General features: G+C 39.2%; 1 protein-coding gene across 1 annotated transcript in view; it reads left to right on the top strand.

The window, feature by feature from the left end:
- PKHD1 (PKHD1 ciliary IPT domain containing fibrocystin/polyductin) overlaps positions 1 to 17,738 on the top strand; it is a 484,305-nt gene that overhangs the window by 137,890 nt on the left and 328,677 nt on the right. Inside the window, 1 exon segment of the mRNA XM_043591641.1 lies at positions 7,400 to 7,556. Within this exon segment, the coding sequence (XP_043447576.1) occupies positions 7,400 to 7,556 (157 nt within the window).

The following is a 17,738-nucleotide window of genomic DNA, read 5'->3' as shown; positions in this document are numbered from 1 at the left end:
ATTTCTGTTAGGTGCATGCAAAAATGGTTAGCTATTATTAATTGCTAAATTCAAAAAATTGTAAATTCAAAGTAGAGAGGGTACTATGTATGTTTTTAAGTTGAGAAAATTTAGTGATAGTATAAGTAAAATACCTAGCAGTGTGCCTGGGACATGAGACGCATGCAAGGATTTATAGCTATCATTGTCATTATTATTTCTCTGGCAAGTGGAACGATCTTCAAGTTTATAATTCAGAAGAGACATTGTAAGAGGAGATGTGAAGATGCACATGAAAGAAAAGATAAAGAGAGGCTCTGTAAATTTGTTCTCTTTGCAGACTCTAATAGTCCCCTGAAGCTCAAAAGTGTGAAAATAACTTATATGTAAGAAGCATTAAGTTAATACCAATATTTCTTGTGAAATAATGGGGTATAGGATATGTGTAGAACTGAGAGGTAAGCTAGTAAATAGCCTAGTTTTCTAACAGGTACAATGGGTAAATTTGAACTGGGTGAAATTCTGGCAAAAGGTATTGTTGCCATGGCTTTGAGTAGTCAATGTGCCGGATGGTGTGCAAGGACTTTCTTATGTTATCTCATAATCATGAAGGGTGTATAAGCACCAAGAAAAGAAAGTGATCACTTAGAGCCAGCATGAGCTCAGTAAGAACAAATTATGCCAAACTAATTTAATTTCCTTTTTGTTCCCTAAGGAGTTATTAAATTATAGGTCAGGGGCTCTATTTGTAATCCTGGATTTGTGGATAGTTGACTTTTGTAAAATAAGCATTTTTTGTTTCATAATCAGCTGAAATAATCTCAGCCCATGTTAATTTATCTGCAGTGTTCAGATTAAAAAAGAAGAAGAAGAAGAAAAGGGGATTAATAAACTGGATTTTACCTATAAGGCAATCTCCACCTGGGTCAGGCAGCTAATCTGTTGAACTCTCATGGTGCCTTGTTTATCCCTTTAGTTATTACACTTTATATTAATTGTATGGCTATTTGTCTTTTTCTCAATGATAATATGAGAACCTTAAGAAGAAGGATAAGGTCACATGTACCTGGAAGAGATGACTTCACATCAGGTCATATATAAAAGGTTTGGGATTTTAATTGGGTAACCAGTTTAATATCGCCCAACATAATAAAACAATTATTAAAATAGCCAAGACTATTAGTTGGGAAAGCAAATGTTATTTAATAAATGATTTGAAGAAAGTTAATTATTTGGGGGGGAACAAAGAAAAATGGGAAACTTCTCACCAACATAAATTCCAAATTCTTTGAGGCTTAACATACAGATATAAAACCGTACAAATCAAGAACACATAAATGATGTTTATGTCAGAATGAAAGAAGGGTGTCCTATACATAAAATAAGAGGACGTCATGAGAGAAAATAGAAATAAATTTGTTTTTATAAAAATTAAAAATATTTCTATGTGAAAGAGCATTGAAAAAAATTTGCAGCTTGAATTTTTTTTAATGTTTATGTATTTTTGAGAAAGAGAGACAGAGCATGAGTGGGGGAGGAGCTGAGAGAAAGAGAGGTAGACACAGAATTTGAAGCAGGCCCCAGGCTCTGAGGTGTCAGCATAGAGTCCCACGTGGAGCTCAAACTCACGAACCGCGAGATCATGACCTGAGCTGAAGTCAGATGCTTAATTGATTCAGCCACCCAGGTGCCCCCCAAATTTGTGGCTTTATATCTGATAATTTCAGTTATTAAAATGATAATTTACATGATGGCATAGTTATGGGCGCTGGGGTATCTCAGTCGGTTAAGCATCTGACTTTAGCTTAGATAATGATCACGTAGTTTGTGAGTTCAAGCCCTGCGTTGGGCTCTGGGCTGACAGCTCAGAGCCTGGAGCCTGCTTCGGATTCTGTGTCTTCCTCTCTCTCTGCCCCTCCCCCGCTCATGCACTGATTCTCTCTCTCTCAAAAATAAATAAACATTAAAAAAGTTAAATGATGGCATAGTGATTAGGAGCCCTAATGAGAGCTGACCATTCATTCAAATATATTTTTGGGGTGCCTAGTACATACCAGGCATTGGAGGAACTGGGGATATAGCAGAAACTCAAGAAGCTCTTGTGAAGCTTACATTTTGTTAGTGGTTGGCAGAGTATAAACAGATATACATGTTTCAGTGATAATAAATACTTTTGAGAAAATGAAGAAGGGTCAGGGGTGGAGAGAATGTTGGTCACAGGGACCTGTTTTGTCCTATTTCCAAAGCTTGCATGCTCAAGAAGGCATTCTGGTAAGGTGTCAGAACACTTCTTCCTTGTCTTTGTCATCCAGCAGACACTGACTAGAGAGATTTCCCTCCTCTGTCTCCTCCAGCACCCCAGCTTAGCACATTTGCTCACAGATAGGTCTCTGCGCTGCTTGGTGCTCAAGCTTGCTGATCAATGACTTCTTTCAAGATGACTCTGGTGGTGTTGCAAGTACATTTAAGGTGACATGTAAGATTTGCAGACACTGCACATTTCCCGAAGTTCAGAGAAGTGCTGACATGCTGCAAGAAGAAAACAAATTGCATAAGCTTCCTAGCTGAGGCAGGGAAGTTTGTGCCTATATCTATATGTGTGTGTGTGTGTGTGTGTGTGTGTGTGTGTACGTGTGTGTATGTGTGTATATATATGTATATACACACATACACACATGTACACATGCATATATATATATGTAGGCATAAACTTATATGTATATATTTTATTTTTTGGTTTATTTTCAGTTATATGGGCTGAGGTAAAAGATGAGGGTGAATTCTGGATAGTTCTTAAATCTCTATTTCCACCTCCACCCTATAGGCCTGTGAGGAAAAATTTTTTTTAAATGGATATTAACATTTATTTATTTTTGACAGAGAGACAGAGCGTGAGTGGGGGAAGGGCAGAGAAAGAGAGGGAGACACAGAATCCAAAGCAGGCTCCAGGCTCTGAGCTGTCAGCACAGAGCCCAACGTGGGGCTCGAACTCACCAGCGGTGAGATCATGACCTGGGCTGAATTTGGACATTTAACCGACTGAGCCACCCAGGCACCCCGGAAATGGTTTTGTTCATTTGCAGGATGGAAATGAGTGATTGGCTTATCTCAAAGAAGAAAACTAAAGCTAATGGCTGAGCATGTTAGGAACAATAGTGGAAGAAACTTATTATATTAGGTGGAGGTGAAAACTGCTTTGACCAATAGGCGGAGCTGGTGACACAAAACGTGGTTTTCACCAAAAACGCCGTGTTGGCATCAATTCAGAGACTTTCAGATATATTGACAAGATGTCTTTTAAAATGCCCTTAGCAGGGGCGCCTGGGTGGCTCAGTTGGTTAAGACTCCAATTCTTGATTTTGGCTCAGGTCATGATCTTGTAGTTAGTGGGACTGAGCCCCATGTCGGGCTCTGAGCTGGTGGCATAGTGGAGCCCACTTGGGATTCTCCTTTCTGTCTCTGCTCCTCCCCTGCTCTCTCTCTCAAAAATAAAGAAACGTTTTTAAATGCTCTTAGAATTCTTTTTTGCTAGATTGGATCAAAGTGATAGTGATTAGAAAGTGTGCCAGTCTCACGGTTTAATGGAGTGTTGCCCTGGTAGTCACAGGGCTGCCACTGACATGGGGAATGACACTACCAGTGTGTCGCCTCTGCAAATGTCAAGAGCTAAAATTGTATGTTTGTAATTACGGGTTCACTGACAACTTGCAATTATGGCGATAATTTCTACTTCCCCAGGTAGCTGGTACATAGTTGAGGTTGCATTAATTTTTTATTTTTATTTTATTATTTCTTTTATTTGAGAGAGAGAAAGCAATCAGGGAAGAGGTGGAGAGAGAGAGGGAGGGAGAGAGAGAAAGAGAGAGAGAGGATCTTAAGCTGGTTCCATGCTCAGCACAGACCTTGATGTGGGGCTTAGAGTTTGATGCAGGGCTCAATCCAAGATTCCACAGCCCTTGGATCATGACCTGGGATCATGAGTCAGAAGCTCAACTGACTGAACCGCCCAGGTGCCCCGAGGCTGCATTAACTCTTTAGAGCTTTTAGTATTTAGTCACTGTTTTGTACTGTACCATGAATCATCAACAAAAATTTATACATCTCAAGGTACCATTATTATATTAAAGAGTAGTTTGGCACAAGGAAGCTTAGGTCTCTTGAAACATAATGCTTAACATTTATGTTCATTTGAGGTATACCACACTAAGTAGAGAAACTGAAGGTAAATGAAAAAAAATGACAAAAGGTTTCACAGGGAGAAGGGAATCTGAGTCTTGGGTTTTGATTTAGATACACTCATCATCATTCGGTTTAAGTTTGAATAGAGCTTGAAAATGCAGAAAGCATTGTGAAAGAATGTGAGTGAAACCCAGTGGATGCCAAACCCATGGGGTACAGATTTTTAAGTATTTTAGTTTCCACCTATTTGTTTAACTATTGTATCAGGAAGGTGGTTGCACTCATGTGCATGTGTATTTATGTGTGTGTATAACATCTGTAAATGCATGTATGGGATTAGGAGTTCATTTAGAAATGATTCACTTGGGAAATTATCCCCTCGAGTTCCATTGAGTACTTACTATGTCAGATACTTTTTAGGGGTGGGGCGATACACAAAGTCTTTGCTTTCATTTGAGTAAGCTCAATAGATGATAAATACACATGGAATTAAAGCTCTCATACCAGAATTAAACAGTGTTGGGGAGAGGGAGTTATTGGAGGTGCCATTTTACTAAGGAGGTAGGGTCGGAGGTGTTATTTGCTCAGAGTCCTGAATGAAGTAGGAGAGTGAGCCAGCAGAGATTTTGAGGAAGAGTGTTCCAGGAGAGGCCAAGGTGAGTGAAATGGCCTAAATTGGGAGCTTTCTCTGTATCAATTCCATCTGTTTTTACCACTGTGGCCTTTGACACATCATTTAAACTCTTTGAGCCTTTGTTTCCTCAACTGTGAAGAGGAAATAACAATATTTAACCTTTCCACTTGCCAAGTTGGGGTTTAGTGTAGCAATTTTTGAAGGTTGACAGGCCAGGCCAAGATGTTATAACACATGGAAGGTAGCTAGTGTATGTATATACAGGGTCTTCAGAGCAAGACAGAAAGTTATCTTAAAAGTTCACTTAGAGGTAGATAACAGATATCAGTGATAATTGGAAGTATTATGATGTTCTCAAAGTAATTAATGCAAGAGACCATGGAATTGCTTTCCTTTGACTCCCTCACATACCTCATTAATGTTTAATTGTTCCAGATCTTTCCACTGTCAAAGTCATGAGCCTCTTTTTCTTGTTGTTCTGTAGGTGGGGTATAGATCTGACCACTAGGTTAATGTCTCAGGAAGAGTTATGTTGTTGAATCCTTCAAACTCATTAGAGCTCATCCACACCCCAATCTTGTCCAGCTTGCTGGCCTTCCTTAAGACCCTGTGCTTCAGGGACTGGTTTGAAGGAAGTGTCCAGGTTCCTTTTTGGGATGTATCTTCCTTCCCTCTAGCCCTTGCCCTGAATTCATCCTCAAACTTTGATGCAGAAGTGGTTATTTGAGGGATCATTAAAATGATGGTTCCCTGGGCCCTACCTCCTAAGCTTCTGATTCCATCATGGTGGCACTGAGGGACTCTCTACCTCAAACTGTTCTAAGCTGAGAAACTCCCTTTAAAATGAAGAGATAGGATTTCTCTAGAGTTTTTCCATTTCTAATCTTCTAGGAACCTAATTAGGCTTATTCAAAAGTTCTTTTAGATTGGACTTCCAGCCAATGTGACCAATAATCTAGTTCATCTTCTCTACAGTTGACTTTACTGTCTTTATTCAGTTTAGCCTCTCCCACCTTTTCACCACTTTATTCCATTTCAGTTTCCTCCTATTTACCTCCCTCTCCTTTTTTTAGATTTAATGGAAATGAATTAAGGGATTCTAAGAACATATAATGTATAGCCTGTAAGGGCCACTTTGTGTAATTTTACTTCCCTTTGCCTAACTTCAGTGTGAAATCAGTAAAGAGCTAAAATTCTTTCATACTTTCTGAGTCTACAGATGGCCATTATGGGGATATAGTTCATACGACTTACAAAGATGCTCATGTATAGCCCCTTCTTTTCATGGTGCTAGTGCTACTTATCCATCTCTTAAATTGGGAAGAGTCATGAAATTTTTTCTCCTTTGTAGGTGTAGAGAATAAAAAAAAAAACACTGCTTCTCCTTATCCCAAAGGCTTGTTGGCAATTGGGTTGGGTGTACAACTCAAAACTATTGAGTTGGGGGGTCAGTACACTTTCCTGGAAAACCTATTGGCTATTCTGGCTACACACTTTTCCATTTTCTCTCTCAGAAATACTCTCTCTGGGTACTATCTCTGTGTAGGTGTAGTTATTGGTATTATAAACATGCCTTCCCTTCTTAATGATCTTCTCCTATCTGCTTCTAACACCTCACAAGAGGACTTTCTAGGCAGTTCTTTTATAGGAACCCAGGCTTCATATTTGGTGAGAATCTGGGTGGGAAGAAGTGTGTGGAAAGAGGCAGACACATGTATGTACTACCTCGAGGGAAATACCTTCTCTATTCTGATTTTATTATACTTATCATAATTATAGTCCCATAACTGCACAAGATATTTAGACATGTTCTTGGCCTCTTACATGAGCTGAATACTGCTTTCTGTGGTTTTTTACATTCCTTTTTTGAAAAACATGTGACTTCAGTGTGACCATAAATTAAAAGAAAAGCCAACAGTTCTGTGAGGGAGACTGGAGTCTGAGTGGGGAGGGGGTGCTTCTTTATCTGGGCCCCTCTCAGCCTCGCTCCCTGCCCATCACTCACTCAAGCTATCCTCTGAAGTCAGTGGGCATTTCATTTATGCATTTTGTTTTCAGCACTGATGCACCAGGCATAGAGGGAAAGGCAACAAAAATATCAAAAAGAGACAGAGTGGGAGGCTGGACTTGGAAAGAGGAATGTTCCTATAAAACAAGGACCCTTGGCAGTAGAGCCAATGAAAAATGATACCAATTACATAAAGCAAAATGCCACCCATCAAGCAGAACATTTTAATTCTCTCGATTCCAGGATATTTATGACTTTTTGCTCAAGACTCAATACATGTCTATAAAAATAAAAAATGGAATCGACCCTTCTATTCAGTAGAAAGGGACTTGTCCTGGAGAAAAATAAAAGGTAAGAAAACATGAGCAGCACCACATTGTTGGAGAATTCCAGTGGCCAACACAGAGACATTTCAAGTGTAACTTTTCCCTTCTGTATTTATCCCTTTTTGAGTTAGTCAAGAGAGGGTGACTAATTTTATCGAGACGTTTAACGTTACATGCAAATTAATTTTAGTTTAAGAGATTTCCATTTAGGTTGATCCTCCATACTATTATGCTTTAAACCAAACAAAATAAAACATTAAAACTGTTTTCCAGGGCAACTTTTCCTTTCAGTTCTGCCTGAGATGGTCAAGGGCTTACAGTTGGTTTCCTGAGAGAGTGCCACAAGATGGCGACAATGTCACAGTGGAGAATGGCCAATTGCTACTGCTTGACACCAACACAAGCATCCTCAGCTTCCTGCACGTTAAAGGTTTGTGGAGTTTGGAGATCAGTGGTGGCATTACCATATATAATTCTTTCATTTTGGGGGCAGGAGGGAGGGGAACTTTTTGGATAAGTTCCAACACTTGGTTGAGAATTTATTCTGGGAACAAATTGAGATTTTAATGTAAAAGGAAGAAGTGGTCAGAGTGTTCAAAATGAAGGCCCTTTCTTTTGACTCTTATAAGCACAGAGCTTAATTATTTTATTTTTTCAAATAAAAGAAGGTTAACAATGTTACCAAAGAATATGCTTCTTTATTCAGGCACTTTGTAGTCATGCTTGTCCAGGGAAGCCCCCACAATATAGCAAAATGCTCTGAAAGTGGTTAATGTTGCTGCGTTTGAAATTCCCTGCCAAGAAAGCAATCTCTTCCTGCTCTTACCCTGTTGTGGTTTTGACTTCCTGGTCCCCTGAAAAGTCATAGAAATAGGCTTTCTTATTGAAAATCTGGCCACATAGCTCTAGGGTCTGGGAAGTTGGATGAGAATTCAAATTTCAACTTCTCCACCACATCACCAAATGACTAAGTCACTTATTTCACCTCTTGGAGCATTTGTTTCCTTATCTGTTAAATGAGAATAAAAATCATTGCCTACTTCAGTGGCTGATAATAAGGAATGGTTATCAAAGTGACTGTCTTCATTGGCAAATGAAAATAGCTTTGGAAATGTGATTAGTTATGGGTAGCTATAAAACTCTGCACTAAAACATTACTCTTTATAAAAAATATGTTTAACACTTACAAGGGCATTTGTTCTTGTTAGAGTAAGAGCATGGGGGAAAATAAAGGGAAAATAAAATATTCTGAAGGGGATAAACTAATGTAATATGGATATCTGTCTCTTATGGATGGAATCAGGTTTCTGATTAGGCATTTCACATTCTATATTTTGAAGGTGTGTGTGTGTGTGTGTGTGTGTGTGTGTGTGTGTGTGTGTATGTGTGTTTCTGATATCAAGGAAGAAGTGTTCAGGCAAATCAGTTAATTTGTATCCTTTAGGAAAAATTGTCTGTCAGCTTAGGTTATTGACCTGTCTTTGTGTGTGTGTGTGTGGGGTGTGTGTGTGTGTGTGTGTGTGTGTATGACCAGTGGCTTTGGGGAATGCTGACTTATTGATGGACATCAACTACCTAAGGACTAGCAATGACAAAGGAAAATTTTAGACTTATAATCTCAGGTTAAAAATGTTCTTTGTAGGGGCTCCTTGGTGGCTCAGTCACTTAAGCATCCAACTTTGACTCAGATCATGATCTCACGGTTTGTGAGTTCGAGCTCTGCATCAGGTTTTGCTCTGATAACATGGATCCTGTATATGTCTGTCTGTCTGTCTCTCAAAAATAAATAAACATTTAAAAAATGTTCTTTGTAGACCTTTAACCAGGAGTCAAATGCTGCTGAAGGATGAGATGACCTTTAGGCTCTCAAGGGTCTTTGCCTTATATTGATATTATTTGGGAGAACTTTTCCAGCTAAAAGTCTAGCTCAACTGAGTCTCTAGATGTCCCATTATTTCCAGGTAATTGTTCAATCAAGCAATGGTGCGATAGGGCCAGAGACTGAAGATGGAGAAGAGGCATCAGAAAGTAAAGGGTAAGAGAAAGGCAGTGGCATGAGGAATATACACTTGATTTCTTACTTTTGGAGAGTTCAACATCTGAATAATGCAAGTAGTTGTCTCAACCTGTCACCTTGTAAAAGTGGCTTTTATTAATACTCCTGGTCCAGGCAATATATTTCAATCTGAATTTACTTGGAATAAGTGAGCTAGATTTAGAGGAGTAAACTCTTATCCTGTGGAGAGGGAGAGTGAGTTATCTGAAGGATCCCCTCTTTCTCCTGGAGAGTAGGGCCATTGGTAGGAATGTGAGGGTAAGTAGCAGACACTGGTTTCTGTACAAATAGGTACAGGAGTTGTTGGCAGAGAGCAGGGTTGCCTGGAATGAAACTGAGATTTTTATCATACATAGATGGGTCATAGCTTCTAGAAAGAATGATAACAGGGAAGCCACACAGATCCAATTTGATTCAACCATGCCTTCTGGATACTTGTTAAGTGGCCTAGGAATTTGTACGAGGTATGAGAAAAAGTGAAGACTAATACTTAATGTGAATAAATGTGCATTATCACTAGAGAAGCTAATTAGGGAGAAAATACAAAAGAGTAAAATTTCTCTTTTTTTAAATTTTTTTTTACATTTTTATTTATTTTTGAGAGAGGGAGGGAGGGAGGGAGGGAGGGAGGGAGAGAGAGAGAGAGAGAGAGAGAGAGAGAGAGAGGGGCAGGCAGGCACAAGGGGGGAGGGGCAGAGAGAGAATGAGACACAGAATCCGCAGCAGGATCCAGGCTCTAAGCTGTCAGCACAGAGCCTGATGTGGGGCTCAAACTCACAAACTGTGAGATCATGACCTGAGCTGAAGTCAGATGCTTAACCGACTGAGCCACCTAGGCACCTCAAAAGAGTAAAATTTCTAATTCTAAAATATGTGTTGCAAGCAGTAAGGCAGAATACTCCAGAGGAGTGGGTATCAAGACTGTAAGATTAGGATTGGGTGGTAGGAGGTGAAGACCCTATCATTTATGTCTGAGATAAGTTTTGACCATTCATATACACAGAGAATCCATCTTGCTTATTGGAACTGTTCATGTTCAGTGACTCAGGCTCCAAACCTTGGAAACATTCTAGACTTATTTCTGTTTCTCACATCCCATGACCAATCCATCAGTGAATCTTGTCTGGACCTTTGACTTGTGTCTCATAGATCAACACATCCATTGGTACCAATCTAGTTCTAAGCAACATAATTTTTGGCTGGGACCATTTCAAATGGCCCTGTAATCGATTCCCCTGTTTCTGATTCTTTGTCTTCCTTAGTAGCAGACCCCCCATTTTTGTTTGGGGCAACAAAGTATCCAGCCAAAATGCTACATTTCCTGGCCTCCATTTTAGTTAGACATAGCCTTGTGGCTTAGAGCCAATCAAGGAGATATAAGGGGAGGTGTGGTACAGGGTATCTGGAAAGTTCCTAAAGTAGAGTTGACCCATTAGGATGCATGCCCTATTTGTCCTTGCTTCTTCCTCTTCTTTGCTTCTTGGAATGTAAATATAATAGCTACATTTTCAGCTGCCATCTTGGACAATGAGGTGATTCATTCAGAATGGGGAAGCAGAAAGATGGAAGAAACTCAGGATCCTGATGATTTTGGAGTTGCCAGTAGTAACACTGCAACTGGGACTGTTCACCTCTGAAGTTATTTCATGATTGAAGAAAAAGACTTCATGTGTTTAAGTCATTGGTGTTTGACTCTTATGCCATATGCTAAAGTAACCCCCCAATAGTTTATTGTACACATCCTTTAAAAATATGTCAGGTCTTGTACTTCTTTCCTCTAACACCCTCCAGTGTCTTCTCATTTCATTAGGAATAATCTAAACTTACCGTTATCAAACTTCTGGTCCCTTCATTGACTGGTCTTCCTCATTCATTCTGTTTCAGCTCTTCTATAAACATACCAGGTGTACACATACCTCACGCCTTTGCCCAAAATGTCTTTTGCCTGGAATACTCTTCCTCCAGGTATGCATGTGGCTGGCTCACTTATTTTGTTTGTTCTCTGAGACAATATCAACTTATTAGAGAGGCCTTGATGGTCATCTTTTCAGAAATTGCAACCACTTCTTACTATTCTCTTTCCTTTTATTTTGCTTTACCTTCTTCATAACAATTTATCCTCACATATTATAAATTTACTTGTCGGTTCATAATCTGCTTCCTCTGCTAGCATAACTTCCAAAAGGCAAATGACTTCACCAATCTATTTACTACTGTCTCTTCAGTGTGTAGGTACTGAGTATGTGTTGATGGTTGAATGAAACCATGTGCTTATGGTTGATGGACAGCTAAAATGATGCAGAGTTCAGATCCCGTATGAAATTTAAAAAGCATAATTTTTTTTAACGTTTATTTATTTTTGAGACAGAGAGAGACAGAGCATGAATGGGGGAGGGTCAGAGAGAGGGAGACACAGAATCTGAAACAGGCTCCAGGCTCTGAGCCGTCAGCACAGAGCCCGACGCGGGGCTCGAACTCACAGACCGCGAGATCATGACCCGAGCCAGTCGGCCACTCAACCGACTGAGCCACCCAGGCGCCCCCCCAAAAACATAATTTTTAAAGTCTTGCTTTCTTAATTATCACTTTTCCTAACTTTTATTGTCTTTAGTTGTTCTTACATATATAGGTATATATGTATGCATAGGTACACATGTAAACACACATGTATATATGCACACATATATACACATAAATACATATATTTACATACATATACCTATATATAAGTGTATGCCACTGTGAATTGTGAGAAATATAAAATCCATTGGTAAGTTATTTTTCTGTTTCTAAAAGGCATTCGGAACTGGTAAAGGACTCCAACTCTCAAAAATCTGGTTGCTAGTATTGCTCTAAACCTATAATATCTTCTCTTGACTATACAGTGTGTGAAAGTACTTGAGGGATAATAAAAAGTTTATTCAAATTTAAGATTGAATCATCATCATCAACAGTAATTCAGTCTCTGAATCTCTGTTACTCTTTTCCCTTTTTAAAAAATGTTAGTTTATTTTGAGAGAGAGAGTCAGACACTCAAGTGGGGGAGGGATAGAGAGAGAGGGAGAGAGAAAGTCCCAAGCAGGCTCCACGCTGTCAGTGTATAGCCCGACACAAAGCTCGATCCCACAAACCGTGAGATCATGACCTGGGTCGAAATCAAGAGTTAGACGCTTAACTGACTGAACCATCTCAGCACCCTTGTCTCTCTTTCTCATACGCATTCATGGTATCACAAAAATAGCTGAGTGGAGTTTTCTTTCGGTTTCTGATATCATCTATGGGCCAAGATAAAGCATGAAGAGTTTCAAGCCAGAAATAATCTTTTCAAAAGATTTTAACAAACAAAAAGTATCACTGGTTGAGGCACTTTCTCCTCCATTCCCACATTACAAAGGTGACATTCTACGTGAGAATATATACACTTTAAGAAAAGGATTAGTGTTACATAAAAGTGAAATTAGATCACCTAACAACTATATTTAGAACTACTTTATGAAAATATTGCATCTTCTATGTTATTTTTCCATACATGGAAGCCAGCATTCTAATATGTAGAAGACTAGGTAGACCCCTACAACAGGAAAACTAATACAGTACCTCTACATATGGCCCTCAAGAGTCTTGAATTCTCTGTGCCTTCCTTGTATTTACATCTGTAAAATAGAATTGATAGTCTTTTCTTATTAGTACAACTTAGAGAGGAAGATTATACATTTCTTTGAGGCAAAATTTTAGCCATTATTTATGATGCTGTATGTACTGATTCCTGAACTTTATTAAAAAGTGGCACATTATTTTTGTGACCATAAGAGTGTAAGCTATATTTATTATATTTTGAGTTAATTAACAAAATATTCAGAAATTTCATTTACTTACCATCTCTACTTCTCTCTTCCATTTCTCCCTCTTTTTTAGATTGATTTTTAGGAGGTACTATTAAACACAAAAGAGAATTAACCCAATCAATTAATACTAATGAGCTGGGATGGAAATAGGCATATTGCCTTGATTTAATTAATTATATTTTTTGTTCTTTTATGTTAAGATGCCCGACGGCCATAAGCATCGCTGAATTAAAATTTATTATTTTATCCCAAGTAATTATGATGAGCCATAATAACAAAGGAGAGATGTTACCCTCTTGTCAGAGCCGTTATGCATCTTGGACAAGGATCTTGAGTCTGCAGTCTCTAGTTGAAGAAACATTCATATTTTCTGAATGAAGCAATGAATTTCTCTCACTTCTGATGGCCAGGCAGTTTGACATAAAGTGGCCTAGAAATAATGATTAAGAAAGGGTCAATGGGGGAATGAACTCTAGAAACCCATCTTCCCTTGGTTTTGGGCTTTCAGAAGGAAGACATTTCAGTTTCTTCCTACTTACAATGCCATCCCTTTAAAATGCTTGAGCAGAAACTTATTTCTAGTCTCTGTTGCTGCTTAATAGTGCACTGGTCTCCTTTAATGTGATTTTCTATTTCTTGGTCTACTGGTGTATACCAAAGCAGTTAAATGCTTAGCAGGCTTTTGGGCCAGAGAAAACAGTCTGAATCTGGTTTTTGCTTCTTACTAGTCCTGTGACCTTGGGCAAATTGCATAACCTCCATAAACCTCACATTTCTCCTCATTAGGGTCATGTCTATTATAATGACAGCAATAGTAACAATGATGACTATCATTTACTTGTTTTCTATTGTGTGGCAAGTCTACAAAGTATTGTGCAACTCAGATGGGTGTTTTGAATATTACATGAGGGAATGTTTGTAAAGCCCTCAGCACAGGGCTTGGTCCAGAGTAAACACCCAATTAATAGTTTTTGTTTTGTTTTGTTTTCCGGACTGATGGGGATAACAGAAGAGATGGCTGAAATATCAGGCCTAAGTTGCAATTTTATTTACAGATAGTGGCTGCTTCTATATACAAAGCAAACTGGATTACTGAAAGAATTAGCTTGGTAATAAGGACGTTGTATTGCTTTTGCCTCTGTTATCTTCAGAATACATGTTGAAGTGCTTTTCTTTCTATGGCAGGAGAGGGAAAGATACAGAGATGGCAGGAGCAGAGTCTGTCCATTTGGTTGTCTCCATTTTCCTTGTTATTTTGACTTAATGGAAGTGTGTTTTTCTGGTGCTGTTCAGAATATGGTCTTGTTTTCTCTGATTTTTTGTGGTCTACAGTTTTGAAGGTACTGAGATCTCTTTAGTATATTTGGGATTTCTGTGGTATGCAAATGAATATTCTTGGCTCGTTGAGATGAGCTATCTTCTCTTGATCCACTATCAAGTTCTTTGTGGAATTTCTTCATCCCTGGAAAGGATTTGAGGATTTCAGAGTGAGGTTTTTGGTGCTGTACCCAGCACAGCCTTTTTTTAATCCTCAGGATTCTACACTTTGTTCCTTGTGGTTAGCACCCAATCAGCCTCAGTTTCACTAGGTGCGGGCTTCGGGTAATGCTTTACCAGTGTTGTGATCTGGGAATGCCATGAGGCAGGACTGCCCTGGGACATAGCTTGTGGTTTCCGTGTGCATTCGGTCTCTGTGAGTCACTGGGCAGATTACCCAGTGCCCATAATTTCGACCTCACAGATATCAGCATGGATTTAAAATCTAACCGCAGGCAGGCTGGAGTTTTGATAAAAATGAAATATTCTGCATTAATATTTCCTTCTTTCTTAAGTATATAATATATTGGTCAACATGAGAAGGTTATTTGGGCTGGTAAAATTTGTTACAAATTGGTATGTTTAAAGTGATTAAAAGTTGGTGGAAAAAGGAGATTGACTCTTCTCCCAGCTGAAACATAGCTACTCTTCAAGGCAGGGGATGGGATAATTATGTGCACACAGCGCAGCAAGTTTGACTTATTGAAGTTTGGTCAGGAAACCGAGGGCCTGAGTTCAAATTTGAGGGAGCCACAGATTCTCCTTTAGCTTTGAGTAAGGTGCTGGTCCTGAGATCAATGCAGAAAATGGAATTGATGGTGACTCTTTTCCCTTTGTTAGGAGGGAAGTGCAATAAAGGAGTTAATGTGCTTTCTTCCCACTTTTCCAATCATGGTGCTCCAGAATGGGCTGAGTTTTGCAGTAGTCAAAAGAGGAAGCCTCGTGAAGATGTCAGCATCCAGAAAGAAATAATCTGACATTTTTTGGTTTTTTTTAAATGTTTTATTTATCTTTGAGAGAGAGCAAGCGAGGACACAAGCAGGAGAGAGGGGGGACAGAGGATCCGAAGCCGACTCTGTTGGCAGCAATGAAACCAACATGGGGCTCAAAACTCTTGAACCATGAGATCATGACCTGAGCTGAAGTCGGATGCTCAACCAGCTGTGCCACCTAGGCACCCCAGACAGACCTGCCTTTTTGAAACCCACCCTGAATCCCCTTTACCTTGTGTGTCTCCATATGTTAGTCTTTTGCTGGTGACTACATATTTAATATTAGGGTGTGTTTTTTAATTCCCTCTACCTTTGGAGAATGGGTGATATAGGTTATACACTTAAGAAAGTAGGATCCAGGTCTGTTTTTGCTCACCATTGTATAGTGAGAACATTACATCTTCAGGCACATAGTAGGTATTCAAATAATTGTTGAATGAGTGAACTAATGAATGAATTTCTGACCTAAAGAGGCAGATTAACGTCAGTGGTGGATTTCTCTGTAATCAGAGTCCTTCCTGGTATTCTCAAATGTTAGTGGATTAGTCCAGACAGTGACCAATTTCATTTACTATTTGTGTATCAGGAGATCAGAGACAAAGGCTTTTTACTGTGGGGGACACTTGGCTCTGAAACCCCTTATTTTTCCCAATCAGACAATGACTTACATTATTTACCTCCAGAGAACAGTCCCAGACACGCTTGATTAGCCTTAAATGAAAGATAAGCCATAGCTATGAGAAAGGACATGCTTTCAATAGATGGGCAGACAGACAGATAGATAGATATTAAACAATTTACAGTTTTATGTCTTGACAACTTGAATGTTGTAACATGAAAAATGCTATCGAAAAGGGACCAGTCCCTTCCTAGCACAGAAGCTGTAATATTTTCAGTAATGAAAGATAAATATTTCAAACTTTCTTACTTAAAAGCCTTCACTGACTTTCCATTAGCCTTTAAAATCAAACCTAAACTCCTTAATATGGCTTATAGGGTCCTTCAGGGTTTGATCTCTCCTTACCTCTTTTAAAAAAATTTTTTTTAAATGTTTATTCATCTTTGAGAGACAGAGTGTGAGCAGGGGAGGAGTAGAGAGAGAAGGAGACATAGAATCTGAAACAGGCTCCAGGCTCTGAGCTGTCTGCACAGAGCCCGACACAGGGCTTGAACCTACAAATCATGAGATCATGACCTGAGCTGAAGTCAGATGCTTTACCAACTGAGCCACTCAGACACCCATCTCCTTAAGTGTTTACCTCATTTTTTTGATTAATGTTTTCCATATCCTCTTTATCAAGGTCAAAAGCAGAACTGGAAATCTGGGATGCTTATGTACCCAGGATTCTTACACATATAAAAATCAGAGACTAAGCATTTCATTACTTTTATTTCTCATGTACTGTAATATTCCTGAGGGTCAGGAAAAGGTAGGAGTTATCATTTTTTAAATAAATAAATACTATGAGGAAACAACTGTGATCTTTCACTTGTGAAGTTATTATGCTATAGCCAAATTATGTTCACAATAGTCAGAGAACAATTAGACCTGGAACCTTTTGAACTGCTTCGAGAAATGTATCAAGTTGGAAGGCTATTAAAAAATGTGATTGGGAGGTGCCTGTGTGGCTCACTCGGTTAAACATCTGATTTCAGCTCAGGTAATGGTGTTACGGGTCATGGGTTCGAACCCCGAGTCGGGCTCTGTACTGACAGCTGGGAGTCTGGAGACTGTTTCAGATTCTGTGTCTCCTTCTCTCTCTGGCCCTACCCCACTTGTGCTCTGTTTCTCTCAAAAATAAATAAATATATTAAAAAAAAATTTTTTTTTCAACGTTTATTTTTGGGACAGAGAGAGACAGAGCATGAACGGGGGAGGGTCAGAGAGAGAGGGAGACACAGAATCGGAAACAGGCTCCAGGCTCCGAGCCATCAGCCCAGAGCCTGATGCGGGGCTCGAACTCACGGACCGCAAGATCGTGACCTGGCTGAAGTCGGACGCTTAACCGACTGCGCCACCCAGGCGCCCCCAAAATAAATAAATATTAAAAAAAATGTGAATGAGTCCATGCTAATTGAATGTTGATAGAGAGAAGGAAGGAGATCATTTGAATGAATGAGTTACTTGGTAGCTAGAGAGATTTTTTTTATCTGCCTGGTATAGACTTTAAAGAAAAGATAGGTTTTTGTTCTTTTGTGTGATTGTGGATTGTTCTTTTTTTGTTCCCCTGGTCTTTTCATTTCCTCCTTACAAACAGCTTCCTCCCCACCACCCTGAGATTTTAAGTGACTTTTTAGAAATCATGGAACAGCTGAGGAACTTGACTACTTAAATGCCAGAAGCTGTGTTGGAAAAAGGAAGTGATGCTTTTTGAGAGATAGAAAGGAACCAAGGTTTAGTT

The sequence above is a fragment of the Prionailurus bengalensis genome, chromosome B2 (genome assembly GCF_016509475.1).
Source record: "Prionailurus bengalensis isolate Pbe53 chromosome B2, Fcat_Pben_1.1_paternal_pri, whole genome shotgun sequence".
Classification (NCBI taxonomy): Eukaryota; Metazoa; Chordata; class Mammalia; order Carnivora; family Felidae; genus Prionailurus; species Prionailurus bengalensis.
The sequence above is the reverse complement of the archived record's forward strand: the minus strand, read 5'-3'. Positions and strand labels throughout refer to the sequence as shown.